Genomic DNA, 17,020 nt, shown 5'->3' on the forward strand with positions numbered 1-17,020 from the left:
CAGGTGCACAGCGCCCTGCTGTTTGGGCTAGGGCTCTCAGACCACAAGGCCAAGATCACAAGATCCTGACTTCATCTGCCTATGCTGGAAAGCACCTGAATTCACACCACACAGCCTGAAGTTCTCGCTTTATCCCTAGCACAGGCAGAGCCTGGGCCAGGAACAATGCTGCACCAACGGACCCCACTCCTGCCGAGGAGACATGACATCTAGGAGTCAGAAGGGAATGCCATCGCCACAGCCTGCCTGCTTGGCCTCCCTGCCGACGACAGAACCCATTGTGGGAGAGCTGGCAAGGAGACATTTATTTTAAAACAAAACAAAGTGCAAAACTGTTTATTATTTGAGCCAAGCATCCCTTAATGGAACCTACTGGCACCCTCTCTGGCATGCCACCCCCGGCCTAATGAAACCATTTACCCAAGTCAATCCTACAGCAGGGCACCCTGGCAAACGGCTGGGCACCCAAGGGCCATCCCTAATTTCATCGCAATTGCCCTCACCTTTAGTACAAAGGGAGAATACAAAGTCCAGCACAGAATTCTTCTCGAGCCAAGCCACCTGCCCATTTGGCTCAAGATAGAGCTTTGCATGCTGGGATTGTTGTCCCCATGGGCCTAACCTGGATATGAAAGGTGGCTGGCCTGAGGTCGCATTATTGAGCTCTGTGAGCTGCACTTTGGCAACTCCTGGGCTATAGAAGCTTTTTAGTGTTTTATTTGATGGGAAAAGGTCATTGTATATAACTGCAAACAGTTATAGAAAGCAATTTCTAGCAGTGACTATAACACTGCTTCTGAGCTGTGGAAATCAAGCTGCCCAGCCTGCAACCATTTCATAGACTAGCTCTAGAGGGGAGGCTTTTCCCCTCTTTTTGACAAGATAATGTGCTATTCCAACAAATCACAGCCACAGAATATGGCACTCACCTCTCTCTATTACAAAGGGAGCCCTGACCAAGAGAAACACCTCCATGCACTGAGGGCAGTAAGCACCTGGCTAATTGATACTTGCTACGGGAGAGATTGCAAACCCCAACATGCACTCCCCCTGCTTTGGCTCTGGCTCCTCTCTCTCCTCCACATCCACATACAGGCAGCTTTCATGAATGAACCGGGGGAGCAAAAGAGAACAAAAAGAAAAGGAAAGAAAGCGAGGGGAAGAGAGGGTAAATATACACGAAAAAGGCCAAGGAGAGTGGCGGAGCGGTGGAGGTAAGCTATTGAAAATGGTAAATGAAGTAAAGAAAGGACGTCCCAAGCAGCATCCCAGCCTTCCAATAGGGACTCTCAGAAAGACTCAGTAACTAGCACATACTCCTTAAGGGCACCAAAGGGATGGGGGATAAGAGACAGGCACAAAAGGCTCTTTTGCTTTTCTCTTTGATGCCTGGCTTGCATTTCTCTTCCTGTGCTCAGCTCTGTACAATAGTGGCTGACTATGTGAACAGCCAGCTGGACAGGAACAGGCAAGGTGGAGTGAACTCAACATCTCACATCTGTAAGGCTGGCATACGGATACAGCGCAGGTGCTTTTCTCTCCCCTCCTTTCCTGAATTAGCACTTAACCAAAGCCTCAGCAGGGAAAGAACATAAGAACGGCCATAGGGGGGCAGACCAAAGATCCATCTAGCCCAGTATCCCATCTTCCAACAGTCGCCAGTGCCAGGTGTTTCAGAGGGGATGAACAGAACAGGCAATCGAGTGATCCATCCCATCATCCACTTCCAGCTTCGGGCACTTGGAGATGCTATGCTGCTGGAGTTAGACAGGTAGACAAGGCTCTGCAGTTAGCAGTCACTGGAGATCATATGGCCCTTTTATAAAAGTTGAAATATTAGTTCTACTGTCCTAGTGGAGCTAACGATGGAAAAAATTGTCCCTAATTATTTGTTTGTATTAGAAAGTTAACCCACTTTCTGCGTTCTCTCTCGGACCACCAAGCACTTCAGTTTTACCAGCACAAATACTCATGAAAGGTGAATTTTAAGATCAAATTTTCACTGAAAAGTAAATTCTGAATTGTTAGTTGGATTGTAACACTCACAAGTTACTCTCTAGTCTATGTAGATTAATTATGGAAATCAGCTAGTCAGAGAACAGAAACACCATGGAACGGATATATCTAACCTGCACAGTTGAAATTGCCAGTGTTCCCAACTAAGCACTTGCAAATGAGCTGCAGACCAAGGATTACTGGCTGCATACCTTCCTGAATCACAGTCAATAACACATAAATCTGACCGTTTAATGATTGTTCATGAGCAATTTGTGAATAACACAAGTCAAAATTAATCAAATTATTTGTTGTGAATCATTTGCTGAACTCCTCCTGGGTGCGCTAAAACAGAGTCTCACTAGCAGAGCTGACAGATGTCAGGCTGGTCTAATGTGGGATTTACCTTCCCCTGGCTCATCCAATAGGAACCAAGCTGAACTGCTATCAGCTTGGAGACACTGCTGGCATACAGGATTCTGCAGGAATCACTCTGAGCCTCTCCCTGGCAGAGCCAGTTGGAACCATACTGCATGATCTAGCAAACACTCTCCTGTCCGCATAGCGTGGCTGCAGTGAGCCAGACCCAGATGGGAGGAGTCACCTCCCCTGGCCCCACTGTATTGGTCCCAAATGGAAGCAATCCTTTGTGGATTTAGTTGGCACAGATATTGGTCTGCATAGCATATATATTTTTGAAACTAAAAGGGAGCTCCCTCCTCTCCCAACCGCAAAATATCGAACTAGTTTGGAGTCTTTCCAACCCTTCAGACCTAGCAGAGAAGCTCGCATGCTAGCGGCTGTCCTCACAAACACATCCCACTGATGAACATCCAGAGTGGAAAGCAGAGACTAAATACTTGTCAGCAGAAGTGACTGCAGCTGCGTGCCCAATACTGAGGAGTGGCGGGAGCAGATGGAGCATGATCCTGCCTCCTCTGTTCCCAAATATTAATGGGGATGCTGCTGCTTTTCCCAGGGCCTGACACACAGATCTTATTATGCTTCAGGAGGAGTCTTGTCCATCATGCACTATTGATCTCTGCCCACAGTTCCCCTTTCACCTAGCAAAGCTGTCACTCAATTTTACTGAACATCCCAAGCCGCTCTTCCTCTCACTGACCTTAAAGACACAGTCACCTGCTTCCTGCTTTTTCTGCCTCACGCCCCATGAACCAAGAACTTCAAACCACCCCCACCTGCTGTTTACACTCCTCCAATGGCCTCTGCCTCATTAAGGGCTCTGTCCTGCACACCCTTACTTATGCCAATAGTCTAGTGTCACTGGCTGAGTAAAAAGTAAACAAATTGCATCAATGGTGGAAAGTAAATTAGATCCAAGAACCTTCTCCAGGTGTACTCATGTGACATGTTACTCACTCCAGGGGAGGACATTTTTGTAGCCAATTCAATTTTTACTTTGCTCATGAAGTGCTGCTATAATAGGACACCATCAGATACCAGCCTGGTGGCTAGGGAAGGCAAAAAGGAGGTTGATAAAAAAAAAAACACCTTTCCAGAGTCATAAGGCATCCCAGCCTGGGAGGATCATCCCAAATATGAGACATTTTTATGAAACTCAATCTGGTGCCTGCACTTGGCACTTTGTGGCCAGGAATCTGTAGTATGGGCAAGGGAGGTACTGGCAAGCTGATGAAACTGACTCTCTCAATCTCACTTGTTGGAGCTGCTCCACTTTGTATGAATGAATATTCATTGTACACGAGAGAAGTCTAACTCTATAATCTGCTGGTTAGGGCACTCCACTGGGTTGTGTGAGGGGACCCAGGCTAATGTACTTGCTCGGTCCAATTCAGAGCAGGAGTTTGTATCTGGGTCTTCCACATCCCAGGAGAGCATTGGCTATTCTGGGGCTAGTCTGGGTCTCTCTCTCTGGTTTTGACTGGTAAATCTACCCTGGATCTGAGGTACCTAGAAGAAAATTCAGCCAAAACTTAAATTTAAAAGTTTTAATGGAAAATTATTTCATTGAAATTTTTTTTTATCAGCTCTAGAAATGACCTCATCCCACAAAGCAATGAATTTATGCCCTGAGCTGCAATTACCTTATTTTAGTACATAACTACAATTACTGGTCACAAAGGGTACGTCTGCATGGCAGCGACAGGTGTAATTGCAGTACGTCTACTGCAGGGGTAGGCAACCTATGGCACGGGTGCCAAAGGCGGCACGCGAGCTGATTTTCAGTGGCACTCACGCTGCCTGAGTCCTGGCCACCGGTCTGGGGGGCTCTGCATTTTAATTTAATTTTAAATGAAGCTTCTTAAACATTTTAAAAACCTTATTTACTTGACACACAAGAATAGTTTAGTTATATTTTATAGACTTACAGAAAGACACCTTCTAAAAATGTTAAAATGTATTATTGGCATGCGAAACCTTAAATTAGAGTGAATAAATGAAGACTCAGCACACCACTTCTGAAAGGTTGCTGACCCCTGGTTTAGACATACCCAAGCTAGCTTTGATCTAGCTAGCTCAAACAGCAGCAGTGAAGCCAAAGCAGCAGCACGGGCTGTATAAGCCTACCTGGGAGTGTACTCAAGTGGCTAGCTTGTGCTGCCACAGCTTCACTGCTAATTATTATTGGAGCTAGCCAGATCAAAGATAGCTGGGGTGTGTTTACATGTGCTGTGATCATTGCTCTGACTGCAGTGTAGACATATCCAAAGCTATGCAGCCTCTTGGTGTGGGACTCAACCATTTCCAGAAGTAATTCTACAGGCAGACAACCCACCGTGGGCCATACCCATTCCATGTGCAACTCTAAGTCAGCTTAATTCATTCCTATGTGTAGAACAGTATTTCCTTTTACTTGTGTCACTGTAAATTTACCAGTCGTTGGTAAGTCCTCTGATCTCTTGTTCGAACATTCTAGGATACTGTTAGACAAAAGGAGTGATCGGTTTTCACTAAATCCTACTGAAATTTAAGAACTTCAGCTCAGTTCCTCTGACTCTGCTCCCTTCCAGGATAGCTCCTGCAGGGTCTCCTGAGGTGAAAATCCTGTCAGACACCAGTGTGTGGGAGAGCAGACTCTGGCCCAATATGTGCACAGGCAATGAACCTCAGGATAATTATGTTATGGACATAGGCCTATCATCACAGCCCCATGTGGTGTTGTTTCCTTGGTGATGATCATGGTGTTGCCTAGACAGCACGTAATCCCCATGAGCTGGCAAAACGTTAGCCTGTTTTTGTAAGGCGAGTTCAGACACCCGAGTCTGTCTTAGGAGGAGTTTCAGTTTCTGTAGCCCCAAGGTAACCCTTCCTCCTCCCTCCCCCGCGAGACATCTCTGTACCATTTCCAGAGCAGTTTCGCCTGAAGCAGCAACCATGTCTGGAGAAGGGGCTTGGTTCATCTCCCAGCATAGGGGGCCGAATGCTAGGAGAGGCACCCACCAGCATGTTTTCCTTCTTCACTGGTTCAGAACCCTTCCCAAAGCATGAGCTCTGACCCGAGCTCTGGATTATTATTGCGTGTGAGTGCTGGGCTGGGCTGTTATTGTAGGGTTGTCTGTACCTGCTGGGACACACACATTAGCTGGTTAGTGCCAGGACATTTCTGTTTGTTAGGGTTCGGTTGTCATGAGCACAGGGTTGCGTACACGAGCTTGCCGCTCAGAGGTTGCTCCTGAATGGGGAAATATATACACTGGTGTGTTACTACAGGCTGGCTTGTGTGCTGAGCTGAGAACACTGGCTTTGAAAATGAAAGCAAACAGCAGGGAGGGCTGGTGACACCTCGCTTTGGAGCTCCAATGCCACTGCTTCAGTCAGCCAGCAGGAGGAACTAGAGAGCACAGGTAAGGGATCCCCTCCAGCCCCCAAACCCTCTCTCCTGTGGGGCTTTTGGCTTTCTGCACTAACAAGACAGAGCAACATCTAGAGATACTGATCGAGTGGGGTTGGAGGAGGGTAAAAATATGTTAGAGGCAAGAAAGAAAGACACAATTTTATGGCAAATGGACCTCACCATAAAACACCTTCTGCTGAGCTGCAATGGCCATCAGCAGAGTTAACCTTCCACTCTAATCTCCATCATTAAATCCCTGCTAACGCCCCTGTCCTGAGTATGGCCTAGCAGCTCTGTCGTATGTCACCTCCAATGTGGTGAGCCTGGCTCCCCACTGCCTTAGCTCTCATTAACACCCTCTGGCTGGCTGATGGGGTGAGCAGCAGCCGGGATCCTAAGCCCAGCTCAGTTTTGTAGACAGCAGAGGATGTTTATCAAACAGAGAGAGGATGAAAGCGCCAACAAAAAGAGAAAGAGTCTCTCTCTCTCCCCCTCCAATCACTCTGATATTGCACAGGGCCAATCTCATTAAAGACATGCTGGGCTCCCTGGCAGGAATTAATCGGAGATGGCCACCTGGTTAGCTAATTTAGCGAGTGGGTCCAGGAGGGGAGCGCTCTTTGCAATTAATGGGGAAGTGAGAAGCCTGCACCGCAGATGGTTGGCTGGTGCAGGTTGCTGAGGGAGTCTGAGGAACACTTCGCTAGGCAAATCCGAGTCTGTTCCAATCAGAGGAATGGCAGGAATGTGTTAAACTGGCCCAGTTTTGGTTGGAGGCCACACATCAGAATTTAAGGAGGAAACGTTAGCCTCAGGTCCCCCTGAGTGGCAGCGTGAAGATTAAACGTTTCTTCTGCACCAGTACCTTCTCCTGCCTCTTTCTCCCTCAGCCTCAGGTCACAGATGGGTTCCGTCTCATTGAGCGAACAGTGATCCTGCCACTGTCCCCTGTAACCACCAGCTCAGTTCAGATCCTTCCTCCAGGATGCAACCTGCACACAATATTAAAAGGCTTTTCATTTTCCTTTAATATTAGAGCAGAGCTCTGGGAGGGCATAAACCACACACAAAGAAACAAGCAACTGAAAGGATATTTTATTTTTTAAGCCAGGGTTTGGTTTGAGTAGGCTGCTCTGAATCCCCAAGCGACGCAGGAAGCTTTCAGAGTGTGCCTGCTGCCTTTCCATGCTATAGGAATATCTGTGCTTGGAAGAAAAATAACCGTAGGCCTTACAATCTGCCCACAGTCAAACCACCTGAGGCTGCAAAAACTCACTAGACTTCCTAAGCAGGATTGACCCTGGTCAGCAAGAAATGAAAAAAGAAGGGCTTTGCAGAGTCTTTGGTGCAGAACAAGCTTCCCTCCAAACTACTAACGAAGCCAGTGCTGCTGCACAGTGCAATTGGGTGGCCTGTTGCTGGAGGTGTGGTCCTTCAGGTGAGAGATAAAACTAAGGCTTTTCAAGAGGCTTGAAGTGCTACTGCCAGTGCTGTCCCTGGGGGTAGCTCCAAGCTATCAGGCTATTTTTTAAGTTTATGTTAATTTGTATCCAAATGGAACTGGTTTGTCTGTCATCATAATCATCAGCAGCAGTGCCCTGAATAATCAAATCCCATCTGAAAATGCACAGGCCTCCCCTGTTGGGAGTCCCCGTGCAGGAAATGCCAGCATCTCTGAAGTACTCGATTTTCTTAGATCCATCACCCTGGAAGGCACAGCCCCATCTAACCCTACTGTCTGTCCAGAGCTGCTGAACAGGAAGAGACAGGTTAGGTGCCACTTTGCCAGGCGAACAATAAGCAATGCTTCTACTCCCGCCCAACACAGTTTTCAACAGTTGCAGTAGGCAATTTCAGTTCAAGGGTTCCCTGGGGTCCTGCAGAGCATGCAGCTGTTTAGGGATCTTTGCATTATATATACACACCAAGAGCCCTTAAACCAAACTGAGGAGACTGAAATGAGATCCAGCAAAGATCATTACACTTACTCCTCCTGCACCTCCTGTAATTCCAGCTCAGTAAGAGTTAGTCATCACCTGGCTGCCCCTCACCAGTCAGCACCCAAGAATCCCCTCTGTTGCTCAGACGTGTTCAGGGGGTGTCATGGTGCTGAGGAATGAATTCTGACAGGCCAGTGAACCTGAGCAGCTCCAAGGATGCTGAGGAATTGATGAATTCCAGCTGACTGGCAAATTAGGATCTCTCTAAACACTGGGAAAGGCTGACTGATGACCACCTTTTTCTTAGGCCTGAAGAAGAGCTCTGTGAAGCTCAAAAGCGTGTCTCTTTCACCAACAGAAGTGGGTCCAATAAAAGATATTACTTCACCCACCTTGTTTCTCATTGTCCTGGGACTGACACTGCACATGACTGATCAGAAGGCATATTTCCTCTGAGCAGAATGTTCCATCACAATGGGGGAGGAGGGAAATCCTTACTCTCAGACTTCCCATAATAAAACTTTCATTCCACCATAGCTAGCAACTTGAAGCTAGGAAGTATCCAGTGAGAAGAGTTCACCGACAAACACACTCTTATTATTTATCCAGACAAATTTTCTTCCCTTAAGGGCTCTTCACATGAAAGCCCTTCTTTTTCCAGCTAAGCTTTTCAGCACCTTTTTTGCTTTTCACAGTTGTATTCACCAGCAACCTTGTGTTCTCCACTAGGCGAGGAACCCAGGAGATTAAACAACAAGGCAAAAGGTTGTTCATGTATCCTGCCATGCCGCCTTGGGGAAAATAGCATAAAAGGTAAAGAGTCGAAGATGGCACTCCCTACTTACAGGCCCAAGTGGCAGGGAGGAGCGTGGGGTTGCACTGACATAAGAACTGGAAGACGGGCAGGGCTTCGGAGGACAGACCGGAAGCTCTGTTTTGGCCACGTTTAGTGTTAGCTGATGACTAGACATCTGGGGAAAATGCCAGAGACAGGCTGAGATGCATGGACTGGATTCAGAGAGACAAGTCAGGAGTGCAGAGAGAGATCTGAGAGTCACCAGCATTAAAATGAGCATTGAGAGCACAAGAGTGGATGAGATCACCCAGAAAGAGGGTGGAAAGCAAGGGGAGGAATGCAAAGGTGAACCCCACTATGGAAAGTGGAGGAGGAACACACCCACTGAGCGAGAACACTGATCAACACTGTAGGAGGAGAACCAGACCAGCTCGTGGAAACGTATTGCCTTCTACTCTCTGTCTGCATGTGTCCAAGCACTGTCTTGAGTGGGGAATGAACTATCTTTTCGCGTTTTCCCCCATACTTATTCAGTGCCAAACCTCCTCCCCCATGCACCTCCCCCCATGGGAGCTTTAGCATGTCATAGGAGAATGGCCAGGTATGAGATTAATATACCTTACTATGGCCCCAGTTGACATCATACTCTATTGATGCAGCATTCAGCAAGTAATAAATTTATTCAAACATGTTTAGATTGCAAATGCAGGAAAATCTTCATTATAAGAATGTAATGATGCCAGTGAAGTGAAACAGATAATGCCAATAGTGATATATTGCGAAATGCAGACAAAGACAATAGGACTAATTCTCCTTTCCACAAAGGCCTTTCTACCACTCTAGTAGCGTAAATGTCATTTCCCTCCTCTTCAAGGCCCATTTACAAAGGTGTAAGGGGGCCTCCGTATAAATGAGAATCAGATCTGAGACTACATGTACTCACCTTATAGATGGAGAGGAACGTGGTTGAGGATGAAAAAGAATGAAAATCCTAAATTATTTCAGAGAGTTGCAAAGGCAGAAATGGCAATTCTGGTTACAGTGAATCCCATTTTATAGTGAAGTTGTTCAGTGATAAAGTGACTTCATTATAAAAAGCTCCCCTGTGTCCTATATTGTGGTGATTATTTGTTAAGCACTGACAATGTGCTCTGCGCTGTACGAGAAACAAATATAAGAAGTCCCTCCCCTGGAGAGCTCACAATCAAACACAGACATAAAGATGAGACACACTATGTGACCCAAAGGAGGGAGGCACTTGGATTCTTTTTTAATTATTTTGATTTGTATATACAGTAAATAATCTTTTGCTCCCAAACATCACACAAACACATTAACTACCAGACCCCAAGAAGCACCAATCTTAAAAACCTGGAGAAATCTGGGCATTTTGCCCCAAATGAGGGGGCAAAACCTGGGTGGAAGCATCTTGTGATATTTGGTTAGGTTACCACACTCTTAAAAGTCAGACTGTGATTCCCTCTAGCCAGTGCCCTCTCCTATTTTCCCCTGATCCTCTCTGGCCCTCCACAATTCCTCTCCAGCCCGTACAGAACTAGAAACCGAAACCTCTGCTCCTGCAGCGTTTATATAATTCCAATGACTTCGTGACTATGACGGTATGAAAGACCTTCCGCAACACAAACAATGACTTTTCCCTGCAGTTCCAGCCCAGAGAGCTTGCCACTTTATTCCCTTTATTTTAATGAGTGAAGAGGCTGAAATTCCACTTGCCTGAGTCTCCAACCCACACAACCTACACTCCTTTACTAGTGACTGGAGGGGGGCAGAGGAGAAGGGCATTCATATTAAAACCCCATTCAGAAGATGGAGCATGAAAAGTCCAAGGAATGAGGCCTTTTAGCGCCTCAGTTCTCCCCTACAACAGACTTGAACATAAACACTGACCTGCACAATTGGCTTTCCTCTTCAGTTCCTTGCGGGGGAAAGAGTGGCCAGACCCTCAGTTTCTGGCTACTTTGCTAAGAGCAGCTCCCAATCTGTGGGTAGTATCTGAGGTAAGCTCCTCCCAGCTCTCACTGAAAGCTGGTCTTCCCAAGTATGGGCAGGGTTCTGGAGAAGAGCGATTAGGGATCTTACCTGCCGGACATCCAGCCGGTACTTGAGAATGGGATCCACTGCGTCAGGTTCCTTCTGTGTCCACTGCAAGACATAAGAGTAGTTCTTGGATTGCTTCTGGCTGAGGGTGGGGTTGGGAGTGTCGTAGTAAAACTCTGGGTTGTAAGCTTTGGCTGGGAAAGAAAAAGAAAGAAGAGAAAAGGGATGGGTGGGAGGGTGGGAACTTAAGTCACAGAGTGAGAGGGTGAGGGTGGTGAGACTTCACTGCCTACCTCATCAGCCCAACTGCAGCTGAGGCAGTCCTCTGTGCACAGGGGCATAGGCTGGCATCATGTTAAACACCTCATTTACGTTTTAAAGGCCATTCAAACCATATGTTTCTATGCTCCCATTTCCACTGGCTAAGCTACTGGGGGAAGGTAACAACCTAGTGACCCCCAGCACACCATGACAGTGCACCAGTGAAGGCGGCAATGGTTTAGTTCTGTGGTTGAACTAACTCTGATCTCCATTCTGTTTTCAGTTTAGAGTGAGGCAACTTTAAAGTGGTATTTTTGTTACTCCTGTTTCATCGGCTGCTTCTGAGAGCCTCCTGCTAACAATCCCTGGGAAAAGATCTTTTGGCCAATAGACCATATTCATATTTTAAGGGGGAAAAGATCTGGTTTCTGAGCCAATGTCTCCTCCTAGAAATGAAGAGCTGCACCAGAAGAGAGATACTGAGGAAAATATGCTCTAGAAAGAAGCTAGATGGGTGGTAACAGAAGGATTTTCCATGGGGCAGCAGCAGCCCTTTTTCTGCCTCTGCCTCCACAGATGAGATCAAAGTGAGCTGGCTTTGCGGCAGGAACTGGGTTGGGTAAAATAAGACCCAACCCAAAATCTTCCTCAAGAGTGCCCCTGAGTCTCTTTGAAAACACATCCCCTTTCCTCTGTGCTCCTGGGCTTCTGGTGACAAACACCAAAATACCACACTGAAAGCTACTTTCAGTTGCTCTCCAGCCTTGAGGAGTTTGAATAGGATTCAGGGAAGTGTCCAAATTTCAAAGGCTTAATTAAATGGAATCCTGTACCTTCTGAGGTTCAGCCAGCACTTGTGAGAGCTGCCCATCCTTGGACGCCAATCAAGGCACCAGGGCCAGAATCTGATTTGGGAGACACAGATTCCAAGGCCAGAAAGGACCACTGTGATTATCTAGTCTGACCTCCTATAAAGCACAGGCCATAGAACTTCCCCAAAATCATTCATAGAGCAGATCTGTTAGAAAAATATCCAATCTCAATTTATAAAAAAATGTCAATAATGGAAAATCCACCAGAACCCTTGGTAAATTGTTCCAATGGTTACAAATGTACCCCTTATTTCCAGTCTGAGTTTGTCTAGCTTCAACTTCCAGCCATTAGATCATTTTACAGTTTTCTCTGTTAGACTGAAGAGCCCATTGTTAAACATCTGTTCTGCAGGTAGGTATTCATAAACCCTAACCTTCTCTTTGCTAAGCTAAATAGATTGAGCTCCTTGAGTCTATCACTATGAGGCACGTTTTTGAATCCTTTAAATCATTCTCATGGCTCTTCTCTGAAGCCACTTCAATTTATCAATTTCCTTCTTGAATTGTGGGCACCAGAACTGAACACAGTATTTCAGCAGTGGTTGCATCTGTGCCAAATAGAGAGTTAAAATAACCACTCTTCTCCTATTCGAGATCCCCCTGTGTGTGTATCCCAGGATTGCATTTATTCTTTTGGCTACAGCGTTGCACCAGGAGCTTGCATTCAGCTGATTATCCACCACAACCCCCAAATCAATTTAGGGTCATTGCTTCCCAGGATAGATTACCCCATCCTCTAAGGATGCCCTACATTCTTTGTTCCTAGATGTAGACATTTACAGTTAGCCACATTAAAACACACATTGTTCACTTGCACCCAAGTTACCATGCTATCCAGATCACTCTGAATCAGTGACTTGTCCTCTTCATTATTTACCAGTCCCTCATTTTGTGTGTCATCTGCAAACTTTTTCAATGATGATTTTACATTTCCTTCCAGGTCATTGATAAACATGTTAATAGAGTCGCTGCACCTGGCTTAATGGAGTAGCTCCAGATTTACACTGTTGTGACTGAGCTCAAAATCTGTCCCCAAGAGTAAAAAGGGGCAAGGCAAGAGATGAGCTTGAATCAGAACTCTCCCTGGACTTTGGGGGAGTCCAGATGCAGATGTGAATTTCCCAGACTGGGGCCATCTCTAAATAGCAGGATTGCTGGAGTGCAGAGCATAAATATCATCACCCCCAACCACTCCCATTGGCAGAACACACTCCTGTCACTTTCCACTTGAAGAATCGGCCCTCTCATTCTATGGAGGTGTACTCAGGCTTAGAAGGATTTGGATTTGGATTTGGATTTGGATTTGGGGGAGGGATAGCTCAGTGGCTTGAGCATTAGCCTTCTCAACCCAGGGTTGTAAGTTCAATCCTTGAGGGGGCCACTTAGGGACCTGGGGCAAAAATCAGTACTTGGTCCTACTAGTGAAGGCAGGGGGCTGGACTTGATGACCTTCAAGGTCCCTTCCAGTTCTATAAGATAGGTATATCTTCATATATTAGGGTTTGTTTTCTGTGAACTCTGAGGGAGAATATGAATGTTTATGTCCAAGACTTTTTTTATTATTTTTATCGACTTAAATTTTTGCACAAACAAGAAGTTCAGAACCACCTCAGAGATTAATTACTGCTTATTCAACTTGTATTGACTGTAAAAGTCAAGTTTCATAATAGATTCTGAAATGATGGTAATTACCATCTTGCATAATATTAATTCCTTATTAATTGACTCTGAGATGGAAGTGGCAGCAAGGGGGTGGGGAAGAAGCCCTTTAATAATGACTATGGCATATCAGATACTTTTAAAACTTCACTTCTGGAAAGTTGAACTGTTGCTGGACTTTTTTCCAACTGTTTTGGGGTGAAAGGAGAACCAGACGGTTACCCATTCAAATCATATTTTTGGACCTTATATGTAGGTGAATCTGGAAAGTAGATTAACACTGACCAGACCATAGGAGTGTGATGGCAGTGCTGCTAGCATGGTGTGTGTGGAATCGGTGCGAGACCGCCTACAAGTCACCTTGTGCCTGTAAAACTTTGTAACAAATTAATTTTTTATCTGTTGACGAAGCTAACACCCTGATACACCCATCCATTTTAGGTACTTACATGGCCCCCATATCTGAGCACCTCACAATCTTTAAATGAATCACAACACCCTGTAAAGTAGAACAGTACTATTATCCTCATTTTACAGATGGGGAACTGAAGCACAGAGGGGCTAAGTGATTTGCCCAAGGTCACACTAGAAGTCTGTGGCAGAGCAGAGCATAGACCCCAAGTGGCCCAAGTCCCAGACTCATGCCCTAATCGCTGGGCTATCCTTCCTCTCAGATATATGTGCTAAGAAAGAATTCAAAGGTTTCATGCGGCTGTATGAGTGCTGAGGTTTTCCTTTGACCTATAGATGTTTGGTCATAAGAATGGGCAGAAAAGCATGGAATCCAAAAGCTAGCACTGAAAAGCTATGCCCTGGCTCTTGAGAAAGGCTGGAGCAGAAGGAACACGCTGGCTGCTAAGGGGATCCTGTCTCATGGGACTGAGCACCACAAACTGAATGGCATTAATCCATGATTTACCAGCTTCAGGAAGGAATTCATGTGCTGGAAGCATTTCCAAGTCCACTAGGAATGAGTAAGCTTGCTAGAGTCAGAGCTCGGTTTGACAGAGCACAATGGATTTCATTTCGCAGTGATGGCATAAGTGCTGGCTGCAGGTTAGTGAGGAAAGTGGCGTAAGTTACGGAAAGAAACCTAATGCCACACAAATGCACAGAGGTTTGAAGGGATAGGGGAGGAATCACAGTAGTTGGTCAAAATAGGATGTTCCGGGAGTGTATCAAGGGAAAAGACTAAAGCCAGTATGGTACCAGTGCCTGAGAAATGACTAAGTGGAAGGTGTGAAATGAAATAGATCCCATCAACCTTCCAACCGCTCCCTACCACCACACACACACCCACACCGAGGGAGTAAGGGCTTGTCTGTACAAATACTTAATCTGCCGCAAGATGGAGTATAATCTACCTCTGCAGAAACTGGGGCCCAAGTCAAACCTCAGGTCAAGGTAAAAACTGCTTTAACGATCAGCAGAAGTGGCTGGGTCAGACATTTGGTTTGAGCTCAAGCGCCGCTGCCCCTTTTTGCTGCCCATGGAGTTGGAAAGGATTTCACTCACTGTACATGCTGGATTTGCACAAATCCCAGCAGCAAATCCACGGGGCAACAGCATGAGACCCTGCCTAGTTTTTATCTAAGCAGATGTTGCAGCACAAAGATTGGGGGAAACCAGAAGGATACGCACTAAAGGAAGGATTTTGTTTTAAAAGAAGGGACTGGAGGTCTTCCAGGGCTGGTGATGGGATGCTGAGTCTTACACGCCTGCTTGGTCAACGTTCAGGTTGTCTGTAGCTGAGAGTGGATACCAACAGACAGCTGTACAGTGGCCTATGTGAAATGAGTTTGGTGTGTGTCACTCCTGTTCCTTTAGAGCAAGTGTTCACACCACAAAAATGCACCAACCCAACTGGCACTAACTAGCCCCCTTCTAGGCAGTGGCAGCAGAGGCACCAAGGACTGCATGAGCCGTGGATGCCGAACTCCCTACTCAGCCCTAGAGGGAGTCCTCCTGGAACACAACTGAAGCACCCCAGTGGGGAGAGGGCATGGCAGCAGCTTGTCTATACTATACCCGCTCTATGGAGAGAGGGCGTCTGTCCCCAGGGCTTGCCAGCCCAAACTCATTGTAAGCAAGTCAATTAAAAGCATAATAAGGAGGAGGCAATTTGTGAGACTTACCAGATACCTGGAAGAGGCAGGTGGAGACCTCCACATCGTTGGAGATGCTGCATTCGTAGCTACCACTGGTCTCCCGATTCACGCTGTCCACCTTCAGCTCTGAGTATTCCTGCTGCTCTGTGGGGGGCAATGTCAAGAGGTTCCCATTGAAGCGCCAGACGGCTGTGGCTACCTTCATGGGGCTCCCCTTCAGCATGGTGCACCGCAGGGTGACGCTGCGGCCCATGCCCTGGCGGACGTCCTGAGAAGCTGGTTCCACCACTGGAGGGACTGGAAATCATAATGACAAGAACAGGAAGAAAACCCATTATTGGAGCAGCAATCTGTCTCCTGGGTTAGACCCTCACTAGCTGCCACATCATCTCCTAGTACTCACACCCCTCCTACTTTTGACAGCGTATTGCTCCCCCTTGCCAGGGTGTGTCCAATCAACAGCTACATCAGCCATTTCCCAGCAACTTGTTCCCATCTCCCATGGAGGGCACAGGTCCCAGAATACAATCCTTCATCTACATCCCCACTGCCAAGGTGGGACATTGTATGCAGAGTCCTGGATTATCACCAGGCAGCACCTTTGTATTAAATGTACAGCCCACATTGTCGAGCTCCACAGCCGGAATTTGCCCCGCAAGCCCTAAATCAGAACAAGAGCAGTAGTAATTCCTCCAAGCCAGTGTAATCTGCATCATAAAGCACAGCGAAGTAGCTCCCAACCACTGACATTGGTTTTCTCCTGTGGAACTTAGTGCAGAGGAGGGTTAAAAATGTATCAGCTATATAAAATCCTGGTCCCTTGTTAGGATAAAACCTGTCCACTCTCACAGAACACAGACCCTTTGGGAGAGCCACGGGGCATTACAGGGCTATAATGGATGCAAGAAGCCAGAGATATACATGACAGCACTGTCTAATGGTTAGATCAGTGGACTGGATGTCAGGACTTCAGGTTCTGTTTTCATGTTTACCATTGACTGACTGACCTTGGAAGGCAAATCACTTCCCCTCTCCATGCTTCAGTCTCCTTATCAGTCACAATGGGCTAACAACATTTATTTGCCTTCCTGGGGGTAAGAAGGCTTTGCAAATCCATTAGTGTCTGTAACACTCTGAGACCTCTGAAATGCATGCGTGAAGCATGCAGATGGGACCCAGCATGGGGATAGTGTGGATCACCACTGCGGGGGCTGTACCTATTTTATGTATTAACAGAGGACTTCAGTTGTCAAGGCTATCAGTTCAGCACCTTCCACCAGCACAAAAACTTTTGATTAAGAATAAGAAAAAGTGGAAAAAAACAAAAGCTCTCTTTCTAAAATGAGTGGGGCTGCCCCAGCATAAGTGAGGGCAGAATCTGGCTCTGGGACAGCCCGAGCTCCAAAAGCGAAAGCAGAGATGTCTTTATGTAGGTCTGGTACAATAACTGCTCTTCCTCCAGAAGCCTGGTAACATCTACAGTCTTGTGGGCAACATGGACCCTTACATGTGAA

General features: G+C 46.5%; 1 protein-coding gene across 1 annotated transcript in view; it reads right to left on the minus strand.

The window, feature by feature from the left end:
• The window catches only part of MDGA1 (MAM domain containing glycosylphosphatidylinositol anchor 1), a 196,362-nt gene that overhangs the window by 49,178 nt on the left and 130,164 nt on the right, over window positions 1–17,020 (minus strand). Inside the window, exons 11-12 of the mRNA XM_075064581.1 lie at window positions 15,534–15,803; window positions 10,649–10,800 (exon numbers count right to left, since the gene is read on the minus strand). Of these exons, the coding sequence (XP_074920682.1) occupies window positions 10,649–10,800; window positions 15,534–15,803 (422 nt within the window). The remainder of the gene's footprint in view (window positions 1–10,648; window positions 10,801–15,533; window positions 15,804–17,020) is intronic.

The sequence above is a fragment of the Chelonoidis abingdonii genome, chromosome 3 (assembly GCF_003597395.2).
Source record: "Chelonoidis abingdonii isolate Lonesome George chromosome 3, CheloAbing_2.0, whole genome shotgun sequence".
Classification (NCBI taxonomy): Eukaryota; Metazoa; Chordata; order Testudines; family Testudinidae; genus Chelonoidis; species Chelonoidis abingdonii.